This window comes from Camelus ferus, chromosome 16 (assembly GCF_009834535.1).
Source record: "Camelus ferus isolate YT-003-E chromosome 16, BCGSAC_Cfer_1.0, whole genome shotgun sequence".
In the NCBI taxonomy this organism is placed as follows: Eukaryota; Metazoa; Chordata; class Mammalia; order Artiodactyla; family Camelidae; genus Camelus; species Camelus ferus.
In genome coordinates this window covers 49290630-49312356 of record NC_045711.1, presented here as the reverse complement: position 1 = coordinate 49312356, position 21727 = coordinate 49290630, and the positions used below count along the sequence as shown (strand labels likewise).

The 21727-nt window shown below is 40.4% G+C and overlaps 1 protein-coding gene and 1 long non-coding RNA gene across 3 annotated transcripts in view; one reads left to right on the top strand and one right to left on the bottom strand.

The window, feature by feature from the left end:
* Positions 1-21727, bottom strand: part of LOC116669187 — an 82615-nt gene that overhangs the window by 26058 nt on the left and 34830 nt on the right. The window contains exon 1 of one of the 2 annotated variants that reach the window (XR_004326541.1): positions 15879-15975. The exons of the other annotated variant lie outside the window; for it this stretch is intronic. This is a non-coding gene — a long non-coding RNA (uncharacterized LOC116669187). Of the gene's footprint in view, positions 1-15878; positions 15976-21727 lie in introns of those variants that run through there. 2 annotated transcript variants of the gene reach the window in all.
* KRT24 (keratin 24) lies at positions 15880-20239 on the top strand. The gene is given in 9 exon segments (XM_032498113.1): positions 15880-16103; positions 16105-16509; positions 17316-17398; positions 17768-17924; positions 18461-18622; positions 18712-18837; positions 19342-19559; positions 19773-19900; positions 20100-20239. Coding segments are annotated over 9 exon segments (1578 nt in total). The 5' UTR covers positions 15880-15908; the 3' UTR covers positions 20204-20239.

Here is a 21727-nt window from a genome sequence, read left to right as displayed (position 1 = left end):
AGCGTAGAGATTGAACTCAAGAAAACAAACACTAGCATAACAATTAATTGAATAGTGATTATACTTTATGTTTATAGATCACTTAGAATTTAAATACACAGATACACAAAAATTTGATCATCACAAACCGTGAAAGATAAAAAGCGTGATGACCATTTACAGATCAAGATCCAGGCTCAGAGGTGTTACTTGTCACTTCCTTGGTCTCAAAGCAATTAAGTGACAGTACAGAACTTGGACTCAGGGCTGCAAACCACCAGTCCAATGTCCTTCCCATCCAAGGTACCACTCTATGAATTCAACAATAACTTCAAAAAATTTAACCCCTGGAAATTTATTTCCCCCAAAAAAGTGATTTTATGTAAAATGTTTTTAAAACATGTGGGCAGACATAGAAACTAAAAGATATAAACTTATTTAATTCAACATGGACCTAAAATGTTTAATTTTATGCCACTGATCAATGCCAACTGAACAGAAGTTATATTCCCTTCATTAAGAAGAGTTTAAAATAATAAAATAATAAAATAAATTACAAAATTAAAATTTAGAAAATTAAAAAAGAATTCACTAAAACAAAGACTGAATGCTTCTAGGTTAATGAATCCATTGTGATTGTCAGAGATTCATAGGAAAATTGGTAGATTTCATGGGAAGTTTTGCTTAATTATAACTTTCACCAAATGTGTTTCACATGGAGCAACTGAAAGCAAAGTTGCTGAAATTGGGGTAAATGATAAGAAAATATTCCTCATTAAAAAGAATTAAATTTTTTTATTTTAAAACCTGCTTTACCATACCTGCCTGTCTCACACACTCACACACACACACACTCCAAGAAGTTCTTCCTTTCCAAAGAAAGAAATTATTACAAAATATAAACTACCCAGTGATAGTTTTTAAATTGCTCCAAAGAGACAAAATTTAAGGAGGAAACACTGAATTTCATGTGTAAGGGATGCTAAAAACTAGAAGATCCAGGCTCTTCACTGATAAACTTCATCTCTTGAGGTGTGACACCTTCCAGGCTAGGACCTCTTCCAGGAAATGGGTGAGCAGGGACACCCTCAGTGAGGGTGATGACAAGGAGGAGAATGTATCACCACTGCGTCTACTTTGATATAATGAAATGAGTGTTGGACAGAGTCAAGAGACCCAGGTTCTAACTCTGATTCTTACACCAACGACTTGTATTACATAAAAGAAAACATAACATTTGAGCTTCAGTTTCCTTCTCTGTAAAATTTCCTGACTGCCTCTCACAACTCTAATAATTATTAATAAGAATTATTTTATTAAACACTAATACGTACACTGACAGGGTTGAAGCCTGCAAAAGTGGTAGAGAAATGCCAGGGGTGGGGAGCATAGCTCAGTGGGAGAGCACAGCTCAGTGGTAGACCATGTGCTTAGCATGCGCAAGGGCCTGGGTTCAATCCGCAATACCTCCATTTAAATAAGTAAATAAATAAACCTAATTACCTCCCTCCCAGCCAAAAAAAAGAAGGAAAAACAGTGATGCAGAAATGTAAGCATGACTAGCAGAAGAGATGAGACAAGAAAATGATCTTATTTCAAGGGGTAAAAATGTCTTGAATCTGATGAATCATTAGAACAAACTTTTGAAAAATGACTTGATGCAGATTAGAGATAAAGGTGCTGTTATAAGCACAGGTTTCCATGGTGATAAACACACTTGACACAAGGCAGTGTCATGAGGTAATGTTGGCATCCACAACAGCGGGCTTTTCCCAGGTGAAAAACATACTGTCTGAAACCTCAGTTACCAGAATACAGTATAAACAAGGTGCTGATTCAAAAATCATAAAGGACAGATTTGGTCAAGCCGGAGATTACAGTAACTATTATCCAGTAATTGAAGAATTGATGAGTCAAGAAAGAAGCCTACACTCCTCAATCTCTTTTTTATAGGCAATAGTTCGGTGAAGTTTTTAAAGTAAAAAATAATGCATTGCAACATACATATAGTCTTCCTTTCTGTTTTTTTAGGTAACTGCCACTAGTTCAAAATTCCACACCTATTTTTAGATGAGCAAGGACATAATGGTTACTGACTACCTCAATTTGTCATTAAAAACAAAGCAGTTTTTGGTTCAAAAGGGAGTTGTATTCCAAGAGTTTATAAAATTTTCTGTTTAACACATTTCATAGTTGCCATATGTCACATATCATTCCTATCCCTTTACAACATATTCAATGGAATACTACTCAGCCATAAAGAAGAATACAATAATGCCTTTTGCAGCAACATGGATGGACCAGGAGATCGCCATACGAAGTAAGTCAGAAAGAAAAATACCACAGATATCACTTATATGTGGAATCTTTAAAAATGACACAAATGAACTTATTTACAAAACAGAAACAGATTCACTGACATCAAAAACAAACTTATGGTTACCGGGGGGGGGGGGGGAGTGGGGAGGGATATATTGGGAATTCAGGACTTGCAGATATACACTACTATATATAAAACAGATGAACAAAAAAGTCCTACTGTATACCACATGGAATGATATTTAATACCATGTGATAGCCTATAATGAAAAAGAATATATATATTTATAACTGAATCACTATGCTGTACACCAGAAATTAACACAACATTGCAAATCAAGTATACTTCAATTAAAAAAATAAATTAAAAAAAAATAACCCAGCATGGTAGTTGGCCTCTCCCTCTGCCCTGTGCTGCCTCCCTCACTTCCTTACAGGTGTATCTCCCAGGAGAGACTCCTTGATAAACCTCTGTACCCATTTCTCCATCTTGGAGTCTGTTTCCAGGGAACAAGATTTAAGAAAACAGTACGAGGTTCCAACAACTACAACAATGTGTCACTGACACAGAAATCAACAGCTCAGAAAAAGACACACCTATATATAAGAATACTATTGTCAAATCAGTTGCGGGAAAGTTGATTATTCAATAAAGGCTGCTGGAATCATTAGTTAACCAAGGAGCGGGAGTGGGGAGAGTGTTAAATATCCACCTCATGTCATGCACCAAATAAACCCCACAGAGATTACATAAACATAAGAAAGTAAACCTTCAAAGACTCCAAATTTTTTTTAAAAAGAGACAGAGTATATATTTGAGGGATGGGGGAGGATATTTAAAATAAAAAAAAAACCAGAGAAGCAAGATGGCAGAGTAGAAGGACGCTTGTAGCTCACCCTCTCCCACAAATACACCAAAACTCACATCTATGGACCCTCTCAGCCATCCAGAGCACCTGCCGAACTCCGGCAGAACATCACCCTCTTCGAAAGACAAAGATGCCAAAAATCTGGTAGGAGAAAAGGAAAAAAGAAAGAAGAAAAAGCAAAATAGTGCGGGACCAATCCCGCGAGGAGGGAGTGGCAAAGGAGGACTGGCACTCGTTCGCTGGGGCTCCCCTCTCCAACGGAGACGCCAGCGGGATGGAGGGGGAGCCTCTGAGGCTCAGATCTGCCCTGAGCACCCCTTGACTGACAGAACTGAGTTAAACGGTCACAAAGGGTCCCCGCGACACCCAGCCCGAGATGCGAGCCGGCAGCTGGGGCCGGGGCAGGCGGCCCCAGAGGGCAGAGGACTGGGGCAGCTGCACTGAGGCAGCCCCAGGGGACCGCAGGGTGCTGCGCGCGGTGGCTCAGAGGGGATACGGAGCAGGACAACCTCAGTCCCACATAAATTGCGAAAAAGGCAAAGCAACAGCGGCTGGTGTGCCCTGGGGGGAGGGGCGCCATAGCCTTTGTCTCCTCTGACCGCACCACCATTGCTGGCGCTTCTCATGAGAAGAGAGGCGGGGTGCAGCCACAGGCCGCCATCTCTTCCTGTGCGCAGCGCCCAGGCCGGGGGCAGGGCCGAGACTTGAATCCACACCCGGGGGCTCCACAACCTCCTAGGCAGGACTGAGACTTGTTTACAGCCCAAGGCAGATAGGATCTTTCTGCCCTGGTCCCTGAGATTGGAGCAACCGGCGCTGGGAGAGGGCGGGTGGCCCCCCACCCACCTGGCAGGAATGCAACACCTGACCACGGTGCTGGGAGGGGACGCGATCAGCCCACCTGCCTCGCCCGAGCCCAGCAGCTGACTGCGGCATCGGGACGGGGAGTGACCTGCCCACCCACCAGGGTAAGAGCTCAGCACCTGACCCAGTGTTGGGAGGGGGCACGATCTGCTAGCCGACAGCCACTGGGAGCAGCACAGACAAGGGCGCCAACGGAGGGCCTCTGCAAACAGCAAGTTGAGTATGTGAAACAGGGTGAAGACACAAAGACCTCCCGATAAAATCATTAAGAGCACACGTCTCCAGGAGAAGTAGATAACTGATACTCCTTAAGCCACAGCACCAGAGAGATACAAGCAAGATGAAGAAGCAGAGGAACCACTCCCAATTAAAAGATCAAGAGAAATCCCCTGAAAGCACAATCAAGGAAATAGACATTGATGGCCTACTAGATCAAGATTTCAAAAAAGGATTGATCAAAGTACTGAAGGAACTAAAAGAAATAGTGTTTAGAGATATAAAATATGTCAAAAATGAAATAGAAGCTATAAAGAAGAACCAAATTGAATTAGTAAACCCATTTGCTGAGATGAGAGCTGACCTAAAGGCTGTACAAAGCAGGCTAGATAATGCAGAGGAACGAAAAAGTGACCATGAAGATAGGACAACAGAAAGCACCTAATCAGAACAGCTGAGAGAAAAGCAAACTGAAAACAATGTAAGGGACCTATGGGATAATATAAAGCATGCCAATCTATGCATAATAGGGGTTCCAGGAGGGGAAGAAAGAACAAAGGGGACTGAAAAGATATTTGAAGAAATCATGACTGAAAACTTCCCAAACCTAAAGGAATCAGATATCCAAGTACAGGAGGCTCAGAGGGTCCCAAACAGGAAGAACCCAAGCAGACGCACACAAGACATATCATAATCAAGATGGCCAGAGTCAAGGATAAAGAAATGATCCTAAAGGCAGCAAGAGAAAAACAAAGAGTGAGTTACAAGGGAACCCCCATAAGGCTCTCAGCTGATATCTCTACACAAACACTACAGGCCAGAAGGGAGTGGCAAGATATATTCAAAGTCCTGAATGAAAAAAAGATACAGCCTAGGATACTCTATCCAGCAAGGCTATCCTTTAGAATAGAAGGAAAGATAAAGAACTTCACAGACAAGCAAAATCTGAAAGAGTTTAGCAACACTAAACCCATGCTAAAAGAAATATTCACAGGTCTACTCTAAATAGAAAAGAAGCAGGATGCTACAGAAATGAGAAACTCATAACTGGAAAGGAGATAACTGCCATGAATTACAAAAAGAATAAACACAAAATTGTAAAAGAAGACATCTAAATCATTAAGAGTGGGAGAGGGAAGCAAGGAAAGCCACTGTGGAAAACAGTATTGGAGATTCCTCAAAAGACTAGGAATAGACTTACCATAGGACCCAGGAATCCCACTCCTGGGCATATATCCAGAAGGAATCCTACTTCAGGATGACACCTGCACCCCAATGTTCATAACAGCACTATTTACAATACCCAAGACATGGAAACAACCTAAATGTCCATTAACAGATGACTGGGTGAAGAAGAAGTGGTATATTTATACAATGGAATACTATTCAGCCACAAAAACCGACAACATAACGCCACTTGCAGATACATGGATATTCCTGGAGAATGTCATTCTAAGTGAAGTAAGCCAGAAAGAGAAAGAAAAATACCATATCAGATCGCTCATATGAGGAATCTAAAAATATATATATATATATATATATATATATATATATATATATATATATATATATATATTTATATATATATTTATATATATATTTATATATATAAAAACAGAAACAGACTCATAGACATAGAATACAAACTTGTGGTTGCCAAGGGGGTGGGGGGTGGGAAGGGACAGACTGGGATTTTAAAATGCAAAATAGATAAACAAGATTATACTGTATAGCACAGGGAAATATATACAAGATCTTGTGATATCTTACAGCGAAAAAAAAGTGACAATGAATATATATATGTTCACATATAACTGAAAAATTGTGCTGTACACTAGAATTTGACACAACATTGTAAAATGACTATTACTCAATAAAAAATTTAAAGAAAAAAGTAAAAAGCATGAAAAGAAAGATCTGTATCAAGAAAATAATATGCAGTAAGAAGCAAGTATCAAAGAAAAACATTTTAAACCTTTATAAAAGATGATATAAATGCATCCCAGCACTAAGGGGCATCAGGGCAGCTGGCCAGCCAAGGGACTCCAGATTTGGACTCTGCAATTTCCATCTTGTCCTCTCTGCATCTTGGCGCCACCTGCTGGCAGCTGTCTTCTCTGTCTAAAATCAACAGAGGATTCTGGGACCAGCTGAAAGCAGCAGTGCTAGGAATCCCCAGCCTGTTTAGTTGGCCTGACTCATCCTCAACGTCCCCATTCCCAAAATTCCCCTCCCCTGACCACTGCCACCCAGCCCTTCCTGTCCACCTGCTATATCTCCCTTCCTCACCCCAGAAGATATGAGCTTTAGCCATCTTCTTAGGGAGTTGGGCGCAGAATGGGAGCCAATAGCCAATCACTTTATGTCTCAATTTTCAGCACTGCCACATGGTACCAGGAGTTTTTACTCTAATTCTTATTTATGTCCGTTCAAGGACTGATGTCTCCAATATATAAATTCATGAACAGATCTATAAATAAGAGATAACCACAGGAACCAGAAATGGGTACTTGATACACATAAGCAATTCATAAAATATGAATGGCCAACAAACATTAAAAAGCGCCAGATGCCCAATGTCTCTAGTAATCAAAGAAAGACATCAAAAGAGGATTCAATTTGTTTAATGGTAACACCCATTTTAGCAGGGGTGTAGGGAAAAGGCACTAATGCCTGGATGGATGGAATGTAAATTGGCAAAACCTTCATGAGAACAGTTTAACAATAGGTATCAAAAGCTTTTAAGAAAAGAATATATCCTTAGAGCCAGCAGCTCCATTTCTAAGAATTCATTCTAAAATAATCCGCTATTTGTGATCTGCCCGTTCCTCCCAGCAGTGTTTTATCATAGTGAAAAGTTAGGCAAAATAAAATAACCAACAATGAAGAATCAACAGACTGTTAGGAAACACCCATCAAAGCCCACCCGAGGAGTGTCATGCAGCCATTAAGAATATTCAAGTTCCTGTATTGACCTGAAAAGATGTCAGTCATCAACTGAGAGGGAATGCAGTTTGGTGCAGCCACTGTGGAAAACAGTATGGAGATTCCTCAAAAGACTAGGAATAGACTTACCATATAACCCAGAAATCCTGCTCTTGGGCATATACCCAGAAGGAACCCTACTTCAGGATGGCACCTGCACCCCAATGTTCATAGCAGCATTATTTACAATAGCCAAGACGTGGAAACAGCCTAAATGTCCATCAACAGATGACTGGATAAAGAAGATGTGGTATATTTATACAATGGAATACTACTCAGCCATAAAAACCGACAACATAACACTATTTGCAGCAACATGGATGCTCCTGGAGAATGTCATTCTAAGCAAAGTAAGCCAGAAAGACAAAGAAAAATACCATATGAGATCGCTCATATGTGGAATCTAAAAAAACAAACAAACAAACAAACAAGCATAAATACAAAACAGAAACAGACCCATAGACATAGAATACAAACTTGTGGTTGCCAAGGGGGCAGAGGGTGGGAAGGGATAGACGGGATTTCAAAATTGTAGAATAGATAAACAAGATTATACTGTATAGTACAGGGAAATAGACACAAGATCTTATGGTCGCTCACAGAGAAAAAAATGTGACAATGAATGTATATATGTTCACGTATAACTGCAAAATTGTGCTCTACACTCGAATTTGACACAACATTGTAAAATGATTATAAATCAATAAAAAATGTTAAAAAAGCTAAAAACACACACACAAAACAAAATCGTCAACTGAGAAATGAAAAGTTTCAAGACAATACATACAGTAGTATCTACTTTTGAAAGAAAAGTAATTATATACAAATTACAGACATGCTTATTAAAAATTTGAAATAATATACATATAAGTGTAAACAGTGACTATTCTTGGGTAGTGGAAATATGGCTAATGTTTATTCCTGCTACATTTTATATGCATTTTCTAATTTTTCGGAAGTAAGTATGTACTGCGTGTGAAATTTTTAAATTGTCAAAGAAAAACCATATGAAGGTTTAAGTGTTTTTACAATGAATATGATCCTTTTTTTTAATTTTTAAGGAAAAATAAAAGAGTAGCCAAGTGGTAAGTCACGTGGTAGAAACTTTTAGAAAAATTAAGAAAGAAGTGTGTGGGGAGAAGGGGAAGCTGGTAAATTAGGAGTTGGTGGATGGGGCAAGACAAGCGTTCTAGAGGAGGCAAAGCTTGAATGGTGGTGAACTTGTGGATACACAGAAAGAAGAGAACAGGGCATGGTTTGGGTCCTTGGCTCCAGGACTAATCATGTCAAAGTGCTTCTAGAAATACCCAGGCATCAACAATGAAGAGGTCACAGGTTAGGACACAAACTTCATCCATTAGCCCTTTTTAGAAATGCTTGTGTCCACTCCGCACCCAGAAGGGCAATGGTAGACCCTGGACTTGCTGTTGAGCACCACTGCGGGAAGGATGCCAGGCTTCCAGACACCTGGTTTCTCTGTCTCCCTTCAGGGCACAAGCATTGGAGAACAGTCGCCTACTGGGACCTGTTCTTTGCTTATCTAGTCAAGCCCCACATCAGAGACGAATCTTGTTCCTTTTCTTCCTTCCTGGAAAGATCTAGCTTCTTAGCCAGCATTCCCACGGGCTTCCTCCACACAACAGTAACCATATAGGGTGGTCTCCTAGGTCCTAAGCCCACAGCCGACCCTCCCAAGCATGGCCCAGATCTACAACCTCTGTTTTCAGACTTGTCTTATCCTGTGAGCCCTTCCCATCCAAGCCCACAGCTCTGCAATGGTTTCTCAACAGCCCCGCTCTCCTGGGGTCAGCCCTGTGCCTCCGCTCTCGCAGCATGCCCCGGGGCCCGTGCAGGTAGACTGTCTACCTGAGCCTGCCCCTGTCCCTGTGCCTGGGGTGAGCCTTGGTGGGACTGGTCTGATGAGCATAGAGATCACTTATGGGCTAAGTACTAGAACTGTCTCCGAGTGTGTCCCATGAACTTGTATGTGATTCTCTTTTATAATTATTTTAACCTTTCCTGGACCCACAGGTCTCCTTTCCCATTTCTAATCTTGTCTGTTTTGAATCTCTCTCTCTTTTCCTTAACCAGGCTCACAAAGAGGTTGTCTATTTTAATGGTCTCTTTAAAGAACAGTTTTTGAGTGTCTGTACGTATTTATTATCTTCCATCAACAATTTCAGCTTTCATCTTTATTAATTTATTTTCCATCTGCTTTCTTTTGTTGTTCTTTTTTTTTTTAATTATACCAAGTTTCTTCATCGTTAGTCTCTCTTCTTTAATAAAGTAGCCATTAGAGGCTAGAAATTTCCCTCTGCAATTTTAGCTAGAACCCAAAAGTCCAGGTACGAAGTTTTCTTCTTCTCACTACTTTTCTAGTTGGTTTGTAATACTGGGTTTGATTTCCTTTGATCCAAGAGTTGTTTAGGAGAATGCATCTTAATTTACCAATTAAGGTTGTTCTGGTTGTCTTTCTATTATTGAATTCTAATTGTGTCAAATAAAAACAAAGCCAAGAATATACGTAATTATATGCATGGCAGGGACAGTGTGCTGTACATCAGAAATTGACACATTGTAACTGACAGTACTTCAATTTAAAAACAAAAAGCTGGACTTGGATAAGGAGAGACTTTCATGAGAAAGACGATTGTCGCAAGAGGGAGATTTCTCTGAGCTCAGAAATCTGCAAGCATGTCAAAATCACACAGAAAACAGATTTTCTTTTACAGGGTAAAAGACGAGGCAGGCAGAGACAAGCAGTATCTTTGGAGGGGAAGTTGGGCAAACAAGGAGAAAGGACCACGGAGGTCTTACAGGAAAAGCATCTCACTGTGGTCAGCTGATTCCCAGGAGAATTGTGAAGGGGGCCTGTTTTACTTTTTGTGTGTGCTTGTTCAAGCTTGAGGACAAGAAGGGTTCAGGGGCCTGTAGGAAAGACAGAAGCCAGACCAGATAAGGCCAAGACAAAGCAGGGCATAAGAAACAGGCTACCGTGAGCACTTGTTTGTAACTCGGGTGGAATTCTGCCTTGGAAGAAATCCTAGGTAAGCACCTCTTTTTCCGTCAGCTACCTCTACCAGGCTTTCCCTTGGGGTGGACACACACAGGCCAGTGAAGGAGGCCCTCCGACTTCTAACCTTTAATTTGGCTCCATTTCTACCAAACAAGCAGGACTCTCTACCCAGTTCTTAAGTACCAGGGCTAAACTTTCGCAGCCTGCACGCTAGTGAAGGTCACCCCTCCTAAGTGTAATGTAAATCACGTCCTAAATCTGACTGAGAAGTAATGTACTTAATAACCAAACTGCTAAATATCAGAGCTTGAAGGCAACTTGAAAATTACAGAGTCCAACCTAATAATTGTACAGATCAGGAAACTGTGGCCTCATCTACAGACATCTAAGTGCTGGAATTTAAGAATCATATGTATAAAGTTGTGTCACAGGCCTGGTGGATAAGGACAGAGGACATGAACAGGTGAAGGTTTCCCCTGAGCCTACAAGAGAAAAATATCCTATTCCTTTCTTATGAAACTATTAATTTACCACTAGGACTCCCTGACCAAAGGTTTGCAGCTTCTCTGTGATCAGGAGACCACACAAAGGAAACTGGGGGTCAGACTCAAAGAGCAGAGGGGACAATGTCCAGTGGATTGACTTAGCAATGGTAAGAGAGACACAGGAGGCTGGGCCTTGCTGTTCAGGTTACCCTCTGGGTTATATATGCCTGTGGGTTCTCTGAATAGAGACTATTGCCTGTCTGGTAGGAAGAGAGGTCCCAAAGGACCTTTTTAAGCAAAAATAGTCTGTACACTCTGTGCTTACTTCAATTTGTATGAACTCTCGACCCTGGAGGACAGAAGTGCCTCCAACCCTACACAGTCACATGCCCCTTCTCTTAACTCCCCATAAACTCACTCAATGACCTTCATTAGAAGACTGAGCTGTGGGAAGGGATTCTAGAGCATTCAAACACGACAAGTACGAAGCTAAGTCATTTTCTCTCTGAACAAAATTTGGCAAAGGGGCATGACCGAACAGATAAGGGTGGAGAAGAGGAAGCCTGTGGGCAGACGTGTTAACTGAAACTATTGAAAGAAGGATGGAAAAGGGTGACGGGGAAAGAAGTCAGGAAGGGAGAGGAAGGCATGAAGGAAGAGGAACAGTCACTGCATGGGGGGATTTCTGTTCTATTTTTGTAGGTGTTTGTAACATAACGTCTTTGTGTCTGACAATACAACCAGGCTGAAATTGATTGAGGGATGGTGTCAGATCCACCAGAAGAGGCCTCTTAGGACACATATTATTGCAAGATCTTTTTTAAATTCTTCCAAGTAGTGGACCCTGGGCCCCAGCGGCCACCATCAGACACTGACTTAAACAATGATTCTCTACAGGGGAGGCCCTGGATTCTGGCATGTTCTTCCCTGCCCCCTTCTCAAACAATACCTCCCCCCATCAACAACCCTTCCAACACACACACACACACACACACACAGAATCACAAACCCAGAGGTGGAGAAATAAAGGTTTAGAAGGCAGAATGCACAGTAAAGAACAAAAATGATCAAGGTGTTTATGAAGCAAGTCAAGCCGCGCTGTTTTTTATTTATTCAATCGACATTTATTGTCTCTCTACAATAACTTACACGTCACAGAAGCCGTGCACACATCAGACTGGAGTTTTTCCTTTTTCCATACTGTCTGCCACAATAATTTCTGCCAACACTCAACAGACACTCGGTGCCCACTTACTTTCCTTAGCTATGCTGATCTGGTGCTTTTATTTGAGAGACTCAGAATATTCTCTGGCGTGAACAGAAGGTAGAAGCCCTGTGTTCATTCCATTCTCAACTCTAAAGATTCATCAGGGATAGCATGTACCTTTCGGTATAAGGGTTTCCTCCTAATCTAAACACATACAGTCGATCCATCTGAAATTGTTTCCAATACTCACAAATCTATCTCACAAAAACGTTGATGGTTACTATTTGCAAACCATTCTGTACAAAAGTCATATTCTATAATGAAGTGTAGTTGACATGATTCTTTACAGGTTAAAAAAAATTGTTGATCACAAAGTATTCAAAACTACATAAAACTGAGGGCAGAGTATTGAACTGGAAGCCCAGACATCTGGGTTCAGTCTATTGCTTTTAAACAATCATATGTGGAACAACTATTGGATGTCAGGCACTGAAGCCAGAATTCCTGAACACTGTGTTTCACTGGATCCTCACCAGTTTCTTGAAGCTTTCATTTTACAAATGAAAGGAATGCCGAGAACGAATCTGTGATCTTTGGGAAATCGTTATTTCAAATAAAGAGAGTGAGTATTAAATTCAGGGGTGTCTCAGAACAATGGGGACTAATGGTTATTAAAGAATTCTAACACTTCAGGCAAGAACAGAACTGTCTTTATCTATGTGATTACAATCCTTTAATCCACTGAACACCAGCCTTCTGGCCAGTTTGCAAATCACTGAATCAAGATTTCGTCTGTTTGAGAGATTCACCATTGGAAAGAAAAGGCACATGGATACATTAAAAGAAAGCATAAAAATGCATTTAAGGAAATTTTAAGCATATCCTTATATACTATATAACATTGGAAGGAAATCCTATTCATTTATGTCTGTATTATTTACACACTGCCTCATTAGGCAAAAAATTTGAGGCCGTAATGGCCATTTTATTCATTAAATGCCCTTCTTATCCGTCATCTCCCAAGTATAGAATAACAGACTAAAAGAATAATATCAGAATTTGGGAATTTGCGATTTACAAATGTTAGCCACTATATATATAAAAATAGATTTTTTAAAAACTTTCTCCTGTCTAGCACCGAGAAATGTGTTCAATATCTGTAATAACCTTTAATTTAAAAATATGAAAACAAATATACGTATATGCATGACTGGGACATTGTGCTGTACACCAGAAATTGACACATTGTAACTGATGGTATTTCAATTAAAAAAATAATAATAATATCAGAAAAGCATCTCAGGATAACTTACTCTTTAAGCTAAATTTTAAAAACAAAGAGCTAGATGTCAGCACTAAAAACTGTATCTAGAAGAAAGCTAAAAAATAAGAAGACAGAATACCTCAGTCATCACAAGCTTCCTCAATTGAGACCCAAAATGATCCAAACATCCCATAAAGCTTCCAAACTCAAACTGCTACAACTCAGATAACAAGGAAAGAAGAACTGCATAAGCCCCAGGCACCATTCAGAGGCTAAAATACTGTGACATTTTGTCTTTTGTCTGTCTTTCTACTTAAAGCTCTTTCTGTCTAACAGCTGAAATTTCTGAGTTTCATCAAATTTCTTTCACTGAGCTGTTGTGCCTTTTTTTAAGCCTTTGAAGCCAAATGCCAGCCTTTATGAAAGTGGAAAGATTACGTTTCATCATTTTAAAAGGGAGGAAAAGAAAGGGGTACTTCCTCCCACCTCCAATATTTGCATGTCATTTAACCATTAGTGTTGAAACTTCTTTGGTTTCATAGCTTTGGGGAGGGGTGAGGCAAGATGACTGACACACTGAATAGGTGGTGCATTTTTTACCTACGTTAGAAGGAAGGGCATAATGAGAATGACTCCCAGCTGAAGGATTTAAAATTTATAAAACACCTTGTACCCCTTGGAGCGATGGCACCCTCAGTATAAGAGCAGTCACACACCACTACTGCCAAAACAATGCAGGCAGACCACAAAAGCTAACATAAAGAGCTACACAGTAAAGGGAATTATCACCTATTTAGCAATGTGTCCCAAAGGCAGTCTAAGGAAAAATCAAAAGAAGGCAGAGCATTGGATAACAAATGACTGAATTTAAAGATTAAAGCATGCACATAGTTTAACAGAGTTGGCCAAGGTAAGCAAGAAAGTTTTAGATACATACAATGGAAAATATATATGTGTGTGTATTATATGTATAACTGAATCGCTTTGCTGTATAACTCAAACTAATATTGTAAATCAACTATACTTCAATAAAAAAACAAAATTAAAAAAAAATGTTTTAGAGAAGCAAAAGTCAGCTACTTGAGCCTAAAGCTCAGGAGACCAAACAATTTCTTTGGAAGCATCTGTCCTGTTTGGAGGAAAAACAAAAAAAAAAGCCTTTTAAAAATTGTGGTAAAATGCACATCACGTAAAATTTACCATCTTAAAATTATTTTTCAGTGTACAATTTAGTAGTATCAGGTACATTGTGCTGCAACCAATCTCCAGAACTCTTTTCATCTTGCAAAACTAAAACCCTGTAGCCATTAAACAACTCATTGCCCACCCCAGCCCCTGGCAACCACTATTCTATTTTCTGTCTCTGAATTTGACTACACCAGGTACCTCGTATAAATAGAATCATATAGTATTTGTCTTAAAAAAAAAAAAAAAAAAAAAACACTTTCAAACCAGAGAAACTACAAGCAGAGACGAATGGAAATAATCTAAAGAACAAAGGGACAGAAAAACAGGAAGCAGAACGAGAACTGGGGAGGATTCTAGATTTCGGTATCTGTAAAATGTGACCCCAGTCATAACAATCATAACATTGCTTATCGGAAGTGGATACAGATCCTCTTTTCTAAATATCTTTTAAACAAAAACAGAAAAAACGGGAGCAGAGAGTAGACGGGAAACTCCAGATCTGGGTGTCAAAAACTCCAGGTCTAACATTGGTTCTCAGAAGTGAGTCACGTAAAAGTTTAAAAAAAATAAAAGAAAAAACAAAATAAAGTTTAAAAGAAATGATTCAGATCCTCTTCGCCAGATAATAACAAAATTAACACCATCCCTTCGTGTCTTAAGACTTGATTCTAAAGAAGGAAGTTGGTATTGCTACATCAGACTCAAATTCAACCAGAAAGAAAAGCACCTTACTAGCACAGCATCTCACCATTAACTCCGATCTGATACTAAAACGATCTGCCTAAACACTTCCCCCATCTTTCTTAGATATTCTCTGCTCCAGTAAACATGTTGTTAAGATCTAATAATATGTACATGGAAGACTTACTTGCTTCAGTGTTTCTTACTAACAGTAAAAATATTTCATTTGATCTCAAAATACAAAGAAAACAGTCACCTAAAATCACAAACTTCAACAACCTTAGAAATATGCTGATTGAAATAATCACTGAGGGCAATTAAGTAAACCTGAAACAAATGCCGATGCTAAAGTTAATTTCGACTTTAAGAGAACAATATAAACAGAAAGTCATAAGTTGATGAACAATTTCCATTCTCATATTAAGTATTTTAATTACATCTGTGAATCTGGGGATGTGCCCTGCAATTGGGAAATCACGAAGCAAATTTAATAGAATTACTTTCAGAAAAGAAAGACCAGTCACCGAAACCTCTGCAAGACTAAAACTGTAATTTTGGAAAACAAAAAAATTTTTGGCTTTCCTCCACCTTATTTTTTCCCCCTTGATATAGTAAATGCCCCGAGGCTCTGACCCAACTTCAGAAAAAGAGCCGGTAGAGTGGGTTCGGGAAAAAAAATTACCCAGTTGCGGATTAGTAAAACTGTAACAGGGATTAAGAAGTGACACCGAAGAGGAACACCCTAAAAGTGTGTGTATAAGGGCCAAAAAGGCAGCCTGCTTTTCATGTCACCTCTCCTACTCACCTGGACAAGCCAGACCTCTGCAGGAACAGCATGTCTTGCTCATCCCGCGTGTCCTCCAGGACCCGAGGCAGCAGCTCGGTCAGGGTGTCCGTCGCCGGGGGCGGCAGCTTCAGCGGCGGAAGCAGTTGCAGGCTGCGGGGAGGCTCTGCCCGGGGCTTCCGAGGAGGGGCCGGCAGCTGTGGCCTGAGTAGGGGCACCAGCTGGGGCTATGGAGGCAGCTTTGGGGGGGGGGGGTGTTGGTAGCTGCTCAGTAGGGGGTGGCTTTGGAGGAGCTTCAGGCTCTGGGGCTGGCTTCGGCGGGGGTTCTCGCTTCGGCGGGGGTTCTGGACTCGGCGGGGGTTCTGGACTCGGCGGCGGTGCTAGCGGAGGCTTCTACAGCTACGGCGGTGGTTTGGGTGGTGGCATTGGCGATGGGGGCCTCTTCTCCGGAGGTGAAAAGCAAACCATGCAGAACCTCAATGACCGCCTGGCCAATTACCTAGGCAAGGTCAGAGCCCTGGAGGAGGCCAATGCTGATCTGGAGAACAAAATCAAGGAGTGGTATGACAAATTTGGGCCTGGGTCTAGAGATGGTGGATCCGGAAGGGATTATAGCAAATACTATCCAATCATCGAAGATCTCAGGAATCAGGTGAGACACTAGTCCTTGCCCAGTTTCTACAACTTCTGTGTCTTTCCCATTTATTCAGATCATGTATTGTAATGATGAATTTCAAGTCAAGGAATTATTTTTTAATGTATTTGTTTGTTGCATCTGTCAAATGGGATTTGGTGTGTTTTAACCATGATAGTACTGTATACATGACCCCCAACCCACATTGATTCTGTTTGCATCTCAAATTTGAGGATTTCTGCATACGAGTAAAATTTATACAGTGCCAGGCAGCTAGTTAACATATATGTAAGAGTGATGACAACGAGTGGACACTAGTTTAGTCTAATTATTTCATGATTAATTCTGGCAGATTGGCGTATTTTAGTGTCTTGCTAGATTTAAATAGTCTTTACGACTATTTTTCTTCCTAGAAAATCTGGTGCAAATATTATATGAGAATGTGATGGAATCTAAAATGTTTCACCATGGATGTATGGAAAATATATTTTTAAGACTTTTTTGGAAGTGAAATTCATGTTTCACACTATTTTCTGAAAGAGCTCATAGAATAACTGATCTTCCAAAGAAGCAAGACTATGCCGAGGGCTGTGTTCTGTGAAACAATGTTCTGTGCCTGTTCCAGTGCCTGTGCAAACTGTTAATTTTCACAGAAGGAGGTAGTCCAATACATCAGGATTATCAATGCAGGTGTCATTACTAAGCAAGTTTTCCAAGCAAATCACTTTTAAAAGCTAATTCAGGGGACGTCTACTCTCACAGGTGGGTGTCCAGACACAGGTAAAAAGCAATTGTGATTTATTCACTGTTATTGTCTTTTCTAGATCATTACTGCCATGACTGAAAATGCTGGGATTGTTCTGCAAATTGACAATGCCAGACTGGCTGCTGATGACTTCAGACTGAAGTAAGAAAAATGAAGGCTTGAAAACAAATGTAGGAAAAATAAAATGTAATTCATTTGCTTAGTTTATTCTAAATTAAAAAAAAAATTTTAGGGGATCAAGACCTAAATTCACAAACATCCCAAGGGTAAATGTTAAAAACCATCATCCCACCAACAAGAAAATAGAGAGGCCATTTCAGGATTTTTTCGTTATAAAAAAGATTGGCCATCAATAGAATTAATATGAGGCTCAGATTTTGCTTTACAGGGAAAAGCTCCTAAGAGAAAATTTAGCCTTCATTTATCCAGTTGATCAGGGGAGAAAATATTTTCTTGAATATGGAAGGACAGACTGGACTTTTCGAAATGTGCTGTACTGTACCCTCCCAGGTATGAGAACGAACTACATCTCCGGCAGACAGTGGAGGCGGACACCAACGGCCTGCGGAAAGTCCTGGATGACTTGACCACGACCCGTTCCGGCCTGGAGATGCAGATTGAGAGCCTCACCGAGGAGCTGGCCTACCTGAAGAAGAACCACGAGGAGGTAGGGACATGTTCCATGTGAATCAGCGACTCTGGTCTACAGAGTCTCCCCCACCCTCCGTTCTATAATAAAATAAAATAAAATAAATCCCGAGGAGGGTGGAGGCATAAATTGGGAGTTCAGAATTTGCAGATACTAACTACTATACATAAAATAAACAACAAGGTCCTACTGAATAGCACAGGGAACTACGTCTAAAACCTTGTAATAGCCTATAATAAAAAAGAATATGAAAAGGAATATATATATATACATGATAGACTCACTATGCTATCCACCAGAAATTAACACAACATTATAAACTGACTATATTTCAATTGATGAATTAATTAAATTCCATCTGAATGGATTTCCAACTCCTATGCAGGAGGGGAGGAGGGGAGAGAGAGTAATAATGAGCAAATTACATGTGAATTTTATGGGGTTCCCCTCCTTCAGTGTCCTAGTTTCAACTTCAACTTTTCAGCTCATGCACATTTTAGGGAGTCATTGCTTTTCGGTTTTCATTACTATGGTCTTTTTTCCCTCCTTGCTAGGAAATGAAGCGTGTGCAATGAGGCTCCGGAGGGGATGTGACGGTAGAAATGAATGCTGCCCCAGGAACAGACCTGACTAAGTTACTGAATGACATGAGGGCACAGTATGAGGAGCTGGCTGAGCAGAACCGCCGGGAGGCCGAGGAGCAGTTCAATAAGCAGGTAGATTGTCACCCTGAGCCTGCGGTCACACACAAGCTGCTTCCAACATCTCATCAGACCTGCAGTGATTGCATTTCGTTTGTGTTTAGAGTGCATCACTGCAAGCACAGATCTCTACTGATGCGGGGGCAGCCAGTTCCGCCAAGAATGAGATAACAGAACTGAAACGTACTCTGCAAGCCCTGGAAATCGAGCTGCAGTCCCAACTGGCCATGGTTTGTGCAAACACTTTTTTCCAAAATCTCCAACAGAGAGTTGAGTGATTCAGGTTTCTTTCATTGCCAAGATGTTCTAATTGGCACATAATCAAAGCAGGATTAAGGAGGAACTATATTGTGGTCATCCAAAGCATAAAATATCCCAGTTAAAGATAATATACTCTATTTCCATAAAAGATTTAGTTTTCAAAAAGTAACACCAACAAAAATTAAGGAAGTCGGGGGGAGGGTACGTAGCTCAGTGGTAGAGCACATGTCTACCATGCATGAGGCCCTGGGTTCAATCCCCAGTACCTCCATTAAAAAATTAATTCATTAACAAACCTAATTACCTCCCCCTCCAAAAAAACAAACAAACAAAATTAAGGAATGGATCTAGCAATAGGGGTTGTAATTCGGGGAGAAGGTACTTCTAGTACCTTATAAAGTGTTGTAGGTTTTTTTTTTAATCATCCCATGATTTATTTTCATCATGAAATGTTTATTTGCTTTTTCTCTTAGAAAAGCTCTCTGGAAGGGACCTTGGCTGACACGGAGGCTGGCTACATGGCTCAGCTGTCACAAATTCAGATACAGATCAGCAGCCTGGAGGAGCAGATCTGCCAGATCTGGGGGGAGACTGAATGCCAGAACGCAGAATATGAGCAGCTGCTGGACATCAAGACCCGCCTAGAGATGGAGATTGAGACCTACCACCGCCTGCTTGATGGCGAAGGAGGGTAAGTGAAAGTCAGGAACAGGCTAAGTGGATACCTTGGTGTATTTACATTATGAAACCAAAAAGGGGCTTGGGGACCGGACTCGTATTTACAAGGTAACAGTCACACAGTCCGATCAAAAGACATCTGCCTTCATCAGAAAGAGCCCTCTGCGCAGAGGTTTTCTCCTGCCTTTGCAAACCACAAAGGAAACCAGTTCTTTTTCTCCAGCAGTTCTGGTTTTGGAGGATCTGATTTTAGAAGCTTAGGATCCAGAAACACAGGGTCCAGAAACATGGGATCCAGGGATTCATCCATGTCTGGCGACTCAAGATCCAGAAGCTGTTCTGTCCAAGGAAGAGGTAGACATTTTTGTTCATGTTCACAATAATTTTAAAACTGAGAAGTAAAGGCACGTTTTACTTGTCCTATAAAAAGTACGTGCTATTGTTCACATCATCTCGCCCAGGGAGAACGTACTCAGTGAATGCACCTGGGTTTCTCCTGATCTGTGTTTCTCCGACAGTGTCCAGGCTGACATTGTGATTCTATGATTTTCAGATCCAAGCAAGTCGAGAGTGACTAAGACCATCATAGAGGAGGTGGTGGACGGCAAAGTCGTCTCTTCCCAAGTCAACAATGTTTCTGAGGTGAAAATTAAGTAAGCAATTTCCAGGCCAACAAGTGTCTTTCAGAGAGAAATCTAAAGGACACAAATGAAGATATTGCATCAATCTAGCCATCTTTCTGGATGACTTCAGGGAAGAGCTTCCATCCAGAAATAGATGACTGACCAATTTTTCTGCATCCTCTTCTTTTCTTATTAGAATGCTCTTGAAAAAGTTGAAATGACGACTTTGCTCTAATTGTTTCTATGCTTCAGTAAACTTACTTTTGCAAGTTCACTAAATGATTCCTGAATTTTTTTAAAAAGAAACTCAATATTTTTACCTAGAAATGATAGTATCTTTTTCAATAAGAATCAAGATTATGGGGGGAGGGTATAGCTCAAGTGGTAGGGCGCATGCTTAACATATATGAGATCCTGGGTTATTCCCACTACTTCCTCCAAGAATAAATAAATATTAAATAAACCTAATTACTTCCCCCCCACCAAAAAATAAATAAATAAAATACACTTAATAAAAAAAAAGAAGCAAGATTATAGCCATTTTGTATACGGGAAATTTGAACATAACGTTAGAACTCAGTTATAGCTGAAATTAGATCTCATCCTCCCTAAAACTAAAGCCAACACTTTAGCCCACAAAGAAGAATGCGATTATTTGAATAATCAACCTATTATTAATGTCTAGTTTCTTTATGTCCATCACCAAACTGAATATTTAATAATATAAAAAGAAGCATAAGATATGCCCCCTACTTCAAGAAACTTCCATTTAGATGGACAGGAAAGCTAAAAACACGAAGACAGCAGACAACACAGGGTGTTCATAGTGAAAGGCTTGATTCCACAACAGTCAAGAGAAATACTAGAGAAATCTGACAAGTCATGTTTGCAGAACGCTTAGGAGAATGGTCAAAATTAAAATCTTGGGAAAGAAGATAGGATATGTGATATGAGACCAGGTTTCTGAAAACTTTGAAAGCCCCAAAGAGAAATGATGCTCAGATACTGGTTCCCTTGTCAAATCGAGCCACCCCTTGAGCCAAAAATCATCACTTAGCCAAGCTGGTGTTTCCTCCCCCTGCTGAAGTCATTTACCCCATGGGTGGTCCACAGGGCTCTGTCTTGTCTCAACTGGGATATGAAGCGTGTCAAAGAAGGGTAGGAGGTCAGGTCAGTCCCAGGAAGACACAGGCGAAAGACAAAGCCAGCCTGGGTAAGGACTTTTCCACTCAAGGAATTTACAGTGACCAGATCACATGTTAGATCATCAATCCCACAAGCTGGTACTCAAGAAAAGAACATGGGACTTGGCCTAAAAACCCAAATTAGAAATCACAAAAGGATCAACCTGAATATAATTCGTGTAAATGTACCTGCAAATATAAAATCAGTAAGAGCAGTATTGAGGCGGGGGCGGGGGTATAGCTTAGTGCAGAGCCATGCCTAGCATGAACGAGGTCTTGGGTTCAATCCCTAGTACCTCCATTAAAAAAATATATAAACCGAGTTACTCCACCTACAAAAAAATTTGAAAAAAAAATAAGAGTGGTATGAGAGT